The sequence below is a fragment of the Bufo bufo genome, chromosome 11 (genome assembly GCF_905171765.1).
Source record: "Bufo bufo chromosome 11, aBufBuf1.1, whole genome shotgun sequence".
NCBI classification, from domain to species: domain Eukaryota; kingdom Metazoa; phylum Chordata; class Amphibia; order Anura; family Bufonidae; genus Bufo; species Bufo bufo.
The window spans coordinates 36,028,919-36,043,087 of record NC_053399.1 but is presented as its reverse complement, the minus strand read 5'-3'; the positions used below and the strand labels follow the sequence as shown (position 1 = coordinate 36,043,087).

The window sequence follows — 14,169 nt, the reverse complement described above, 5'->3', positions numbered from 1 at the left end:
ATTTCAATTGAGCTCCTACTTCTACTAATGAAAGCAAAGGCCGGTCTGGTAAAGGTTTTGCAATGTCAAGAGTCAAATGTGCTCGGTTCTTTGTCTGAAAGGTCTTTGGTGAACAGCCATTTGTACTGGTTTGCAGGATAGGTTTGACTATTATATTGTCCTTCAATGGGATTGGTTCTTCTCCTTTCCACATGAACAGCACTACTTCCGTCTCAGAAATGTTTTTCCCCTCAGAACCAATGGACGTCTCTTGTGCCTCCCCAATGTTCAAGTTGTCTCCGACAGATACACTCCGGGAGATCTTGGCGATGGAGCTAGTTGTTGGGTTCATATAGGATCTACCCTTCAGCTGTTTACATCCTTGGACTGGAATGGTGAAGACTGGCATTCTGTTTTCATTAGTGTCTCCGGCAGCGTACGTCGGCGTATGGCCTTCTGCTCTTTTTCTGCAGCAGTTTGGGTCTGTGGACGCATTTTGACTGCAACAGATTCCATAGAAAGTAAATCAGTAATGGCATTTCTTGAGCCATCAAATATTTTTATTGTGGCTCTTCTAATAGTAAGAGGTAATTGACCGTAATCTAAACTACAGAAAAAGAACAGAGAAGAAGATAGCGAAGGCTTCTAAACAAATCCAATCTTGCTCTTACCTTCTTGAACAATATCATGAACGGACTGCGTTTTCCGCATGTTTGAAACAACAGAGTTAAATAGGGCCCGACTTTGCCCATCTTTATATCTGCTGGCTGCTTCCTCTTCTCTGGTAGGTTGGTTTGAGCGGGCTGGAAATATCTTGCACCCGAGCATTGATGCCATTCACTGTGGGATACTCAAATGGACTTTGATTACAGTCTGGACTGACCTCTTGATCAGACAAATGGCAAGTGCTGGGCCCAGAATGGAAAAAAAAAAAAAAATGTAAAAGTGTATAATTATAGTAATTAAGAATGACAATTTATTTTAGCACGCTCTTCGCAGTCTTATTGTACGGAATCAATGCTGTACATAAGCACCGGACAATATAATGATTGTCGACTGTGCAATGAACTGCGGTTCAACAATCCAGCATGTGAGAGCACAGGGGTTATATTCTAAAAACACATCAATGTGCCTTTCCATAGACCAACCGTCTGCCTAAACGGCTGGATAAACTTCTTTCACTAATTTTTTATCTATTTCAAGCCCGTCTGCACATAATTATAGTTACAATTTATACATTTGTTTATAAGTTGTAATGCGACTGCAGAGTATAAATGCACAATGATTAACAAATACGTACAGTTTATTACAGATATAGAGTCACACAATGGAGCACGGCTCGTTAGTGACTTCAGACATGGCGGATGTACATTGCACACCTTAAATGTGCAGCAAATTACAGTACAATACAGTGGATGGGGCAGACTGGGAACTTAAAGTGGCCCCTTGTTGTAGGCAGGACCAGTAATGCCACAGTGCAGTACAAAATGCTGAGAGCATCAGATCTTTATGTAGCTGGATGGCAGGCAAGAGGAGGGCTTGGGTGGCCCTCTAGTCATTGGCCCATTGGGAAACTTCCCTGTAGGGTCTATGGCCAGTCTGTCCATGGGGATGAGGTTTTGAAAACACCACCCACATGCAGCGAAAAAATTAGCATGATGTGGATTTCCAAATCTCTAGCATGCTAATTAGGCCGCAGTCACACAGGCGCAAGTGTTTTGCAGTCAGCAAACCGTGGATCTGCAAAACACAGTTACTGGCCATGTGCACACCGCATCACTGTGTGGAACCATTGACTTCAATGGGTCTGTGCTCCACATGTTATGAAGTATAGGACATGTCCTGTACTTCGCCATGCTGCAAAAGATAGGACGCTTCCTCTGCTTTGCCACAACATGCAGGGCACAGACCCATTGAAGTCAAAGGGTCGGCACCGTGATGCAGCGTGCACATGGCCGGTAACTAGGTTTTCTGGATCCACAGTGTACGGACTGCAAAACACTTCAGGAATGCAGCCTTAGGCTCGTTCCTACGACCGTTGGTGTCCCATTCCCGTGTTGCGGACCGCATTTACGGATCCGCAATACACAGGCACCGTTCCGTTGTCATTTTGCATCACGGATGCAGACCCATTCATTTTCCGGAGATACGGAACGGAACACTACGGAAGCACTTCGGAGTGCTTTCTGGGGTTCCGTTCCGTGCCTCCGCACTGCAAAAAGATAGAACATGCTCTATCTTTTTGCGGAACCGAGGGATGACGGAGCCCATTCAAGTGAATGGGTCTGCGATCCCCATGTGTCTGCCCCACAAAACGTGCCTTTGCATTGCGGACTGCAATTTGCGGTTCACAGCACGGCCACCAACGGTCGTGTGGACGAGCCCTTATGCTGTTGAAATGTCCTTTCAGTGTATAGGAATGATATACAAACTCCACATGTAAATGTTACTATGGAACTGCTGACAAAATCCCGCTTAAAGTGGATCAGAGCCATTTCTAATAACGTTCAGTGGGTCTGTGTGATATCACTTGACCTGGATAGTTTTTCATCCATTGGAATAATTTGAACTACATACAGCAAGCAGAGCTCTTAAAAACCGCAGGGAATTCATACAGAATAATATATAGAAAAAATGTATAGGCTTTCAATTGAATACCATTTTAAAAGGGGTCTTTCCAACCCTCAAGAATAGCCGTTGATCAGTATATGGAATCGTAATGTACTTTAAGGCTCTGGTTATTTGTTTCAGAAAAAAATTGCAGAAAACAGATTTACATTAGTGTGCATTCCTGTCAGGCTGCTCAGCCATTATGGTATATTGTAGGGTAGGCAGGATCACAAGATTACCATCTGTATCAGACCCGGCAGTGGGCAGGGAGGCCTCCCAGGCAGCTCTGCAACTAGAGGCAACCACTCCTGCTCACATAGGACAGGTTGCTGGTGGCCATTTTATTTAGTTCCCAGAGAACCCCTTTAAAGACTCTGAATGCAGCTTATTAACAGACTTATCCTACGGATGTGTGTGGATGCTCATGTTTAAACAAATATCTAAAATTTCAGAAGCAATTTAAAAGGGGTTTTACGGGTGTTTAATATTGATGATGTATCCTCAAAGTAGATCAACATCTGATCAGTGGGGGGCAGGATAGGTCATCAGAATCAACATTTTGGACATCCCTTTAAGGTTCTATCATATGATTTGAATGTCCCATTTCTCTGAATCAATGGAGTGGCAGGCACTCGATTCACTCCCTCTGGGACCGCTGGAGATAGCCAAGTCCCCAAGAGAGTGAATGGAGCACCAGCGTGTATGTTTAACCTCCACATTCATTCGGGGAAACGAGACCCCTGGTCTTGTGATTGGTGTGTGTCCCAGCAGTCAGATACCCCAGATACTTCTTCCCTATCCTGTAAATTGGGCATAAAGAGGAGCTGTCACCGACAGCTCCTGACATGCCTTTTTTTAATAGCTCCATGCATTCCCCATGTAATAACAATATTGGAGCATCTATTCTTATGGCTCCCTGTTGTGCCGCTCCTTTATTATTTCTGCTAGAAGCTATGAATGAATGGGGTGGTAACCAATAGGGGGGGTGCACCTGCACAGACTCTCTATCCAATCAGTGCTGCCATTTTCAGACTGTGGACTGTGCAGGGACAACTGGTTACCTCCCCTCTGTACCCTTACTGCAGACTGCTAGCAATTCATTAATTACGTCTGGCAGGAATAATAAAGGAATGGCACAACACAGAGCCATAAGAATAGATGTTCCAGAATTGTTATTACAGGGGGAATGCATGTAGCTATTTAAAACAGGCATGTCAGGAGCGGTGAAAGGTCCTCTTTAAGGGCCCTTGCACACGACGTTATGCCCTTAGATACATACGGTCTCATATGTCCCGAAGCGGCATTGATCGTGCGCACAGGAGCACACAGCATCATAGATTACAATGATACTGTGCACTTTGGGCCGCCCGCGGGGCTATTGTCCTGCACTCATAAGATCATTGTAACCTATGATGCTATGCGCTCCCGTGCGCACGATCAATGCCGCTCAGGGATCTATGGCCCGCTCACGGACCGTATGTCTCGGAGGGCATACGGTCGTGTGCAAGGGCCCCAAGTTTGTATTGCAGAGACACTCCTTTAAATAAAGGCTGACTATCTCTTTCTATTCACTTTTTACATACTAACCTGAGTACTGGGACCTGTGCCATTGCAAGAAACCTTGATGAAATGCTGGCACATTCACTCCTCTCTGAGATCAGAACTGGTCCATCTACAAATGAAAAATAATAGTGTTAACATGGATTTATCACCATTCTATGTGAACAGATATATATTCTTACATGGTGAGATAACCTACTGAAATATTCTGATTTGGCTAGCTGTCCAAACACACAATGTATTGCGGTCATATCAATAAGGAGGCTCGTAAGATTTTGAATTATTACGGCTCAAAGTAAATTTAGGCTCACAAAAAAACAAAAAGAATTAGAAATCAAATTGAAAATAAAGTTAACTTAATTAAAGCATTTGGAGTGTCCTATTGGAAAGCTTTACTCATTGGAGTGAGATATTAGCAAGGTTGTTTGACCCCCTAAGACGCTCCCTCTCATACTCGGAGGTGATACAAGCTATGGAGATTCCATCAAATGCCATCCTTTACACAGTTCTGACAACCTCCAGCTCCGACACTCTGCTGTTTCAGTAGCTCTCACTGCTGTGCATGAGATCTACTAAAACAGGGTAGCACAGCAAGCTATGCCGTTTCTGAGTTAAGGCACTTTCACATTAGCGTTTTTCTTTTCCGGCATAGAGTTCCCTCCTAGGGGCTCTATACCGGAAAAGAACTGATCAGTTTTATCCCCATGCATTTTGAATAGAGAGTAATCCGTTCAGGATGCATCAGAATGTCTTCAGTTCAGTCTTTTTGACTGTTCAGGACGGAGATAATACCGCAGCATGCAGCGGTTTTATCTCCGCCCAAAATTCTGGAACACTTGCCGGAATGCCGGATCCGAATGTATTAGTGCCGGATCCGGCATTCAAAATACCGCAATGCCAGATCAGTCCTTCCGGTCTGCGCATAGGCAGACCGAAAAAAAATAAATGCCGAATCCGTTTTTCCGGATGACACCGGAGAGACGGATCCAGCATTTCAATGCATTTGTAAGACGGATTAGGATCCTGATCAGTCTTACAAATGCCATCAGTTGGCATATGTTTTGACGGATCCGGCAGGCAGTTCCGGCGACGAAACTGCCTGCCGGAAACCTCTGCCGCAAGTGTGAAAGTACCCTTAGAGAAACAATATAGCTTGTTGTTTCCCTAAGGGTACAGCTCTCATGCACGGCAAGCTCTCATCCCGGGTGGAAGGTGGCCGGAACTGTGTCTCATCTTGCCTTAGTAGCAGCGAGATGAGACAACCCCTTTAAAGGTGTTGTCTTACTTCAGCAAACGACATTTATCATGTAGAGAAAGTGAATACAAGGCACTTACTAATGTATTGGGATTGTCCATATTGCCACTTTTGCTGGCTGGATTCAGTTGTCCATGACATTATACAATCGCTGGTTTCCATGGTTACAACCACCCTGTAATCCAGCAGTGGTGGTCATGCTTGCAAACTACAGGAAAAAGCATCGGCCTCTCTGTGCGATACCATGGCCCCGACCACCAGAGAGGCCGGTGCTTTTTCCTATAGTGTGCAAGCACGACCACCGCTGCTGGATTACACGGTGGTCATAACCCCTGGAAACGAGCAGTGTATAATCTGATGGAAAAATGAATCCAGCCAGCAAAGGAGACCATATGGACAATCACAATACATTAGTAAGTGCCTTGTATTCACTTTCCCTACATGATAATTGCCATTTGCTGAAGTGAGACAACCCTTTTAAAAGGGATTACAAAGGGGTGCCCCCCATCCTCAGAAACAGCCTGGCATTGCATCTCAAGTAAATAAGCTTGAGCTCTAATACCAGGCACAGTTCCTGAAATCTGCTCCATTTCACAGAGATAAATCTCAACAAACTGTATTCACATACATGAAATTAGAATGTGGTTAGAAACAAGGGTCAGGGTGGAGGGCAGTGTAGAGGATATTAAGCAGTGTGGAAACAGATTAGGGAAGTGGTGAAGTAGAGAGGAATAAACCACAAGCAAGGATTAACAGAGGATTAAGGAAAAAAAACGTAAAGAAGGATGCAATAAATGATAACGGTGTAATCCTCCATCACTGCACAGCGGGGGCTGGAATGCTCCATCTCTTTACGGAATGGTTAGTATTATAATAGGGGGTCCAATTCCAAAGTTAAAAACAAAATAATTTTTTTTTAACCTGGGCCATTGTTTGCTGAAAGATTTCCAAAGTGCTGTTTAAGGAACATTTCGTGATCAGGTGTCTGTGGGATATCACCATCTAGAACCAGGCAAGGGGGGTCCAGCTCCTCAACCTCTGCTTGCTCCTCTAGATCTGACGAGTTCCCATCTACACTTAGGGGCTCCGTACTTTCAGAATCTTCTTGGCACAAGAGGTAAAATAAGAGAGCACCATAAGTGAAACACATCTCAGTGTGGGATGGGAATATGAGACTCTGAAATGGAGGACTCCAGTGTTTGCATGCAATACTCGTGATTACATAATGCACAAGAGATACAACAGCTTCAACGCCAACCAGTAGTTACTGACGAGGCAAAAAACATTTCATTTTACCTGAAAACTGATTTCCTTAGGTTTATAGACGATATGTCACATGGGTTTACATTATATTACACAAAAAGTTTCCACACTTCTCTTCTATGTGAGAATTTAAAGGGGTTGTCCAGGTTCAGAGCAGAACCCGGACATACCCTTATTTTCACTCAAGCAGCCCCCCTGAGGCTAGCATCGGAGCATCTCATGCTCCGATGTGCTCCCTTGCCCTCCGCTAGATCGCGCAGGGCAAGGGATCTTTAGTTTATCATAACACACTGCCGGGCGGAAGCATCCGTCCGGCAGTGTGTTCGGTGAAGTCACCGGCTCTGATGGGCGGGCAATAGCACTGCCCTAGCCGTTTTACTGGCTAGGGCAGCGGTAAATCCCGCCCATCAGTTCCGGTGACGTCATCGGGGTTCATGGCAGCCCAGTACATCACCAGATCTCTAGAAAATGCCTTTGCCCTGCGTGATTTAGTGCAGGGCAAAGGAGAGCATCGGAGCATGAACTGTTCCGATGCTCATGTCAGGGGGCTGCCTGGGTGAAAATGGAGGTATGTCCGGGTTCAGCTCTAAACCCCTTTAACAACTACTTAGTTGATAGAATTATAATTTCCATTTAATAAAAAATATCATAATCTATTCACTCTGAAGAAAATGGTTTTATTTTATAAAAAGCAGACTGAATTGGTCACAGAACAGTGACATTTTCGCTATCTGGTATGTGAACCTGCCAGCAAACCATTGGTATTATGTGTATGGCTCCTTGTGAAATGGTTGGATGGAGAAAGTGAAATCATAAACCCACTGCTCTCCCCTAGTCTTGGCGATGCTACAGCGACTACTCACAGATCCCTGGCGCTTGGCAGGCCCACTAAGCCTTGACTGACATCCTTCTTGGCGTGTGACGTCATTGCTGGCTCTGCTGAATGGGATGTCAGTAAAGGCACAGTGGGTGTGCCAACAGCGGCGGAACTGTGACCAGTCACTGCTGCAGCACTGCAAAGACTAGTGGAGAGCGCCATGCTGCATCCTACTGCATAATGTCAGCGGGTTAACGGGAACCTGTCACCTGCACTAGGTCAGCACAAGGTAGTGACAGACGCAATGATTTCAGCGGTCTGTCACTTCTCGGATGGCAGTCAGCACTTTTGGGGTGGCTGCACATGATGCAGATTTATGAGCAGGAAATCCTCACAGAAGAAAAAATAAAAATGCACATAAATTCACACTTTTGGTGCAGATTTGATATGAATTTTCTTCCATAGATCTCACCCTTCCATTGAAAAGGGTGAAAACCGCAAAAAAAATTAAAATGTAATTGAACATGTTGCAGATTTCAAAATCTATTTCCGCACCTAGGAAAAAAAATTGCAAAGTGTACATGAGATTTGGCTAATCTCATACACTCTGCTGGTACTGTATTAGGGCCCATTCACACAATCGTATTCTTCTGGTCGCATCCGTTCCGCAATTTTGTGGATCAAATGCAGACCCCATTCATTCCAGTGGGACCGTAAAAAATTCGGACAGCGCGCTGTCCGCATCCTGCAAAAAAGACAGAACATGTCCTACTCTTGCCCATATTTGCGGACAAGAATAGTCATTTCTATCATGGAGAAGGATGTTCTATTCTGTTATATGCGGAAGGCACACAGACGGTATCAGTGTTTTGCGAATCCGTAAAAAGGGACACAGTCATGTGTCACGGTCATGCGTTTTTCCCCGCATGAAAACCAGGCATAATCCACAACGTGTGCAGCCACCTGATAGTACTGACATGCCGAACTGCAGTGCGTGGCAGCGATGTGAGGGAGAGCAGTCCGAGAGGCTCACTGCCCCCTATGCACAACAGGAAAGAAACCTGTCATAGTCCAGAGTCGGGGGAAGGTGTGGACAGTGAGCCTCATCGGCCTTGCAGTGACGGTGCATGCTGTAAGTGACAGACCACTGAAATCAGATGTCACTACACTATGCTGCACTCAGCGAGGCTTGCCATCTGTGACAGTCACATACACAGCGAGTCACACAATGATACTTGTATCAAGATACTAGTTAAAGTCCATGTGTGATCTGTCACTTACCCAGTTTGGGTCCATAGTGGTGTAAGCATTTAAGATGGCTTTATGTAAGCAGGTAATAAGCATAGCTGTACAGACACAACTACAGCATGGACCAGTGTTACAAATGTGGCTTCTTACCTTCATTGGGATGCTCCGGACTAGACAGACGGCTGCTGCTGTAATCCACCGAGCAGGCACTATCCGGGCTATGCTTCTCCTGAATGTCATCAGGGTAGCCTCCATGAGGCAAGCCTTGCACCTCAAACTCACTGGCAAATTATGTAACAATTTATTAGAAAGTAGAAGAGGTCTTTAGAAAAACATTACATAGCAGATAGACAGATCTAAGATTAAGGTCCACATGAACATGCTATATTGTATGTATTATACCCATAGTCCACCCGACTAGGACTGCGTTTACAGCCTATTCTACCTACCCTTGGACAAAGTAGTTTCAGTTGCGATTTCTGATGGTTCAGATGTTAAACAAAACAAAAAAAAACACACCACCACATCCCTTATAAATACAAATAGCATCATGGCATCCGTCTAAAGTGGAGCTGTGAAAGATGCTGAGTAGGTTTTCAAAGGGATACCAGAGATGACTGCAACCCGATGTGCATACACATTTACTTACTAGACCACGGGGAGTATTCTGTAAGTACACATAGGATATCAGATACAATGAAGGTACAGAACATCTGAACAAGGACAATCTATTGTGATGGGTTACAAGGACAAGGACATGGCCGCTCAGGAATAAACCACAGGAATCTGAATTCCATAAGGTGTCCTCTACAGCAGGTCACAGATCAGATTTCTATCTGCACATCCATAGATTTCAATGTAATGGGTCGACAGTGTTAATAGAAATTGAAGGTGCACCTATTTACTTCTCCGATTCCTCACCTTCCCCATGTTACTAGGGAAGCTGGAGATGATCCATGTCGTCTTGCTATAAAAATGGATCTGTAATGTACTGATGTCAGTCCTATGTAGCTCACAGACATACAGTAAATGGGCCAGGCTCAGTGTAATCCCCTATCCCTACCTGGATGGGTCTAGTGTTTGCTCCTCTCCAATCTCCGGGTAGATGACGCACTCCTTGCCATCCGGTGTATCCAACTCCTGTTTAAACACTCCTTCCTCACATGACATAAGCCGAATAACCCTGGGACGAGCATGGTTGCCAATGGGAATAAATGGATCCTAGAAAAAGAAATGAATTTAAATTACGGCAAAGCATATGTATGACTGCAAATAAATACTGAACACTTATTGTAATCACATTTTTTACATTGTAATTCCACACACACTAATATATATATATTTACACACACACACACACACAATTTAGTGTCAGTTGTGAAGTGTGCAGACTTTACTAAGCTGCACATTTGCTTTCAATAAGTGAATCTCATAAGGAATTGCTATGGATAACATTGCCGTTTACGTGAATAAGGAAAGCTAAAGCAAGAGAGATCATAAAGACCAAAGAAAACAAGACTGTAGGTAAGGGGGACGTTACATATGTCCTTGGACAGCAGAGTTGCAGGGATGTCCGTTTTCTTTTTTTGGGGGGAATCATTGGGTACATGAGGCAAAGCAGCATTGCAGATGCAGTTACGGTATATCATGCTGTTGCTGTGAGATATGTAAAATATTGGCATGGAAACAGGTCATGTCACCAGGACCAACATATGAAGCTGGCAATGGGAGAACAGAAGCACAAGTGTAGTTTCTACACTTTTCCCAATACATTCCTGCGTGCCAGAGCGGCACTGCCGAGGCTCCATCAATATGGTGTTTTACAGTACGCTGGTGTCCAAATGAAAACAGGATGGTACTTTTTTTTATTTTTATCTGAACACAACTGAAAATAAATTGACTGAAAATGTAATTTTTTTTTTAACTGCACATCTATCATAAATAATCACAATCTAGTGCTGACATGAACGGGGTAACATACTTTATTGCACATCTCTTCTTACCAGGTCAGCTTGCACATTTGATTCCACAAACTTTACTCCTTGATCCTCCTGGTGCCCGAGAAGGTCATCACATGGAGAGAAGGACTCTAGTTGGCGGAGGTCAAGCATGGACTTCACAGTGAGCTCAATGTTTCCAGTAGGCTGAGACCAGCGGACACGCTGCCTGGGTGTCTTACCAAGGGAGTCTGAGCGCTGGGTAAGGGACGATCCTTTATCCTTAAAACAGGAAACAAAAGAGGTTTGAAAAGCTTGATGTGATACAGTACATTCTTTATCAGATCATTTTTATTATTTTCAAAGCCAACATACAAAAGTACAACTCAAAAGGTACACTGCATTCAAACATAGGCCAAAGCCATGTCGATAAAGAACCCTCTCTCCTTTACCTCCCATTCTGGTCCACACTCCGACAAACAGAAGAAAATAATGATCTAAGGTCCTCCTAGTCCCCATTCTCCTAAAAAGTTTCTAATAGTGTTTTGTTCCCCTCACATACCCCGTTTTCCAATTAACTTTCCAGGTATACAGTCGTAGTTCCGAGAAGAGCACAGCTCAGCTCCCACTAAACATCAATTCCCTCACTTCCCGCTGGTCCGCCCATAAGTAATCTCTGTGTTCTATCCCACAGAGAAACTTCAGGAGCCTGCCCAGTGGTATTCAACCATGGGGGCCAAAGTTTCTCAAAATGTATTAAAGGCACCCCTCTTCTGAAGTATGCCCTTTCCTTACATCAACAACATATTCACCTTCCACTTAAATTCCCCAAAAGTACCACAAGGATTATACCCTGGCAATAAATGTATCTTATGTAGGCGAGAATTTTATTGTTGCACATAATTTAATAAAGTCAAGACAAAAGCAAAAAAGGAGACTTTTGTATTACTTACCAGTAAAGTCTCTTTCTCGCTCTTCCTTGGGGGACACAGGAAACCATGGGTATAGCTCTGCTCCCTAGGAGGCGTGACACTAAGCGAAAGCTGTAAGCCCCTCCTCCATCAGCTATACCCTTCAGCCTGGAGAAGAGACTGCCAGTTGCGTGTCCAAGTAGTGAAAGATAACCACCAACCGGAAAAAGAACTGTCGAGCCCCAACGGGGGCAACCAAGCCGGAACCACAACTGTAACCCAATGAAGGGCGGGTGCTGTGTCCCCCAAGGAAGAGCGAGAAAGAGACTTTACTGGTAAGTAATACAAAAGTCTCCTTTTCTCGCCCATATTCCTTGGGGGACACAGGAAACCATGGGACGTTCCAGAGCAGTCCCAGAAGGGAGGGACCAGAACAAACTCAACCAACGCCAGAGGCATCAATCAACTGCCGCCTGCAACACCAGACGGCCTAAAGCAGCGTCAGCCGACGCATGAGTATGCACCCTGTAGAACTTGGTGAAGGTGTGCAAGGAGGACCAAGTGGCCGCCTTGCAAATCTGCTCCGAAGAAGCCCGATTTCTCTGAGCCCAGGAAGCCCCGACCGCTCTAGTGGAGTGAGCGGTAACACCAAGGGGAGGAACCCTGCCCTTGGCGAGATAAGCCTCAGTAACAGCCATCTTGACAAAACGAGCGATAGCAACTTTGGATGCCGCCATCCCTCTGCGCGACCCTTCCGGGACCACAAAGAGCGAGTCAGTATGCCTGAAAGAGCTGTTACTTCCAGGTAAATCTTGAGCGCCCTGACAACGTCCAGGCGATGAAGCTTCCTCTCCCGCGGATGGGAAGGGGAAGGACACAAAGAGGGGAGAACGATGTCCTCGTTCAGATGAAAGGCGGAGACCACCTTAGGAAGGAAGGAAGGGACCGGACGAAGAACCACCTTGTCCTGGTGGAACACTAGGAAAGGTTCCAGACAGGAGAGTGCAGCCAATTCGGACACCCTCCGAAGAGAGGTGATGGCTACAAGGAAAATAACCTTGCAGGACAGAAGTCGCAAGGAAACCGTCCGCAGAGGCTCGAAAGGAGAAGCCTGGAGCGCTGAGAGAACCAGGTTCAGGTCCCAGGGCGGTACCGGAGGGCGATACGGGGGAACCGCGTGAGCCACGCCCTGAAGGAAGGTCTTGACAGGACCAAGGGGGGCCAGTGGGCGCTGAAACAAAATGGACAGCGCAGATACCTGACCCTTCAAAGAACTAAGGCCTAGACCTTGGGCCAGTCCGCTCTGCAGGAAGGACAAAACGGTGGGGAGAGAAAAGCGGAGCGGAGGAATCCCCAGATCGGTACAGAACCCCAAAAAAGTCCTCCAGGTCCTATAATAGATCCTAGAAGAGGACGGCTTACGGGCGCGGATCATGGTGCGGACGACATCCGCAGAAAAACCCCTACGTGTCAGGACGGTGGTCTCAACAACCACGCCGTCAAACGTAGGGACCCTAAACGCGGGTGGAAGATCGGTCCCTGAGAGAGAAGATCTTCCCTGGCGGGCAGTGGCCAGGGCGCGTCTGCCAGGAGCAGCATGAGGTCGGCATACCAAGACCGGCGGGGCCAGTCCGGAGCGACCAGAATCACCGAGACGCCTTCCGCCGCGATCTTCCGAAGGACCTTGGGCAGGAGAGGGATGGGAGGGAATATGTATGGGCGCGCGAAGCCTCGCCAAGGAAGAACGAGGGCGTCGGCTCCGCAAGCTCCCGGATCCCTGGCCCTGGACAGATAGGCGGGGACCTTGTGATTGAATTTTGAGGCCATGAGGTCCACGTCCGGAATGCCCCAACGAAGGCAAATGGCCTCGAATACCTCCGGGTGAAGAGACCACTCGCCGGGGTCGACGGTGGTGCGACTGAGGAAGTCCGCCGCCCAATTGTCCACCCCTGGAATAAAAATTGCAGATAGGGCCGGGACGTGGGCTTCCGCCCAACGGAGAATGCTGGTGACCTCCCGCATCGCTGCAGCGCTGCGAGTGCCCCCCTGGTGGTTTATGTACGCCACGGCCGTGGCGTTGTCTGATTGTACACGAACTGGATGACCCTTCAGCAGATGAGTCCAGTGTCGTAGAGACAGAAGGGCCGCTCTCAGTTCCAGGACATTGATCGAGAGTTTGGACTCCGATGGAGACCAAATGCCCTGGACGGATCGGGGAGGAAACACGCCTCCCCAGCCCGAGAGACTGGCATCGGTTGTAACCACCAACCAGTTGAGTGGCAGAAAGGACCTGCCCAGAAGAGGGGACTGTAACCACCAGCGGAGAGATGACCGCACCGGAGGCGACAGATGGAAGGGATGATCCAGAGACTGCGGCGATTTGTCCCAGGAGGAGAGGATCGCCCGTTGGAGAGGGCGGGAGTGAAACTGCGCAAATGGGATCGCCTCGAAGCAGGCAACCATCTGCCCCAATACCCGCATGCAGAAGCGGAAGGACGGTCGACGGTGGAGAAGGAGACCCCGAACCGCCCCACGGAGGATCAGACGTTTTTCCGAGGGAAGACGTACCTCCGCCGTTCCCGTGTCTAA

General features: G+C 46.6%; 1 protein-coding gene across 1 annotated transcript in view; it reads right to left on the bottom strand.

Moving 5' to 3' along the window:
- Positions 1-14,169, bottom strand: part of MAPKBP1 (mitogen-activated protein kinase binding protein 1) — a 154,273-nt gene that overhangs the window by 8,623 nt on the left and 131,481 nt on the right. The window contains 8 exon segments of the mRNA XM_040410984.1: positions 2-357; positions 360-586; positions 735-903; positions 4,172-4,261; positions 6,326-6,505; positions 8,883-9,013; positions 9,796-9,953; positions 10,736-10,951. Coding sequence (XP_040266918.1) covers positions 2-357; positions 360-586; positions 735-903; positions 4,172-4,261; positions 6,326-6,505; positions 8,883-9,013; positions 9,796-9,953; positions 10,736-10,951 — 1,527 coding nt within the window.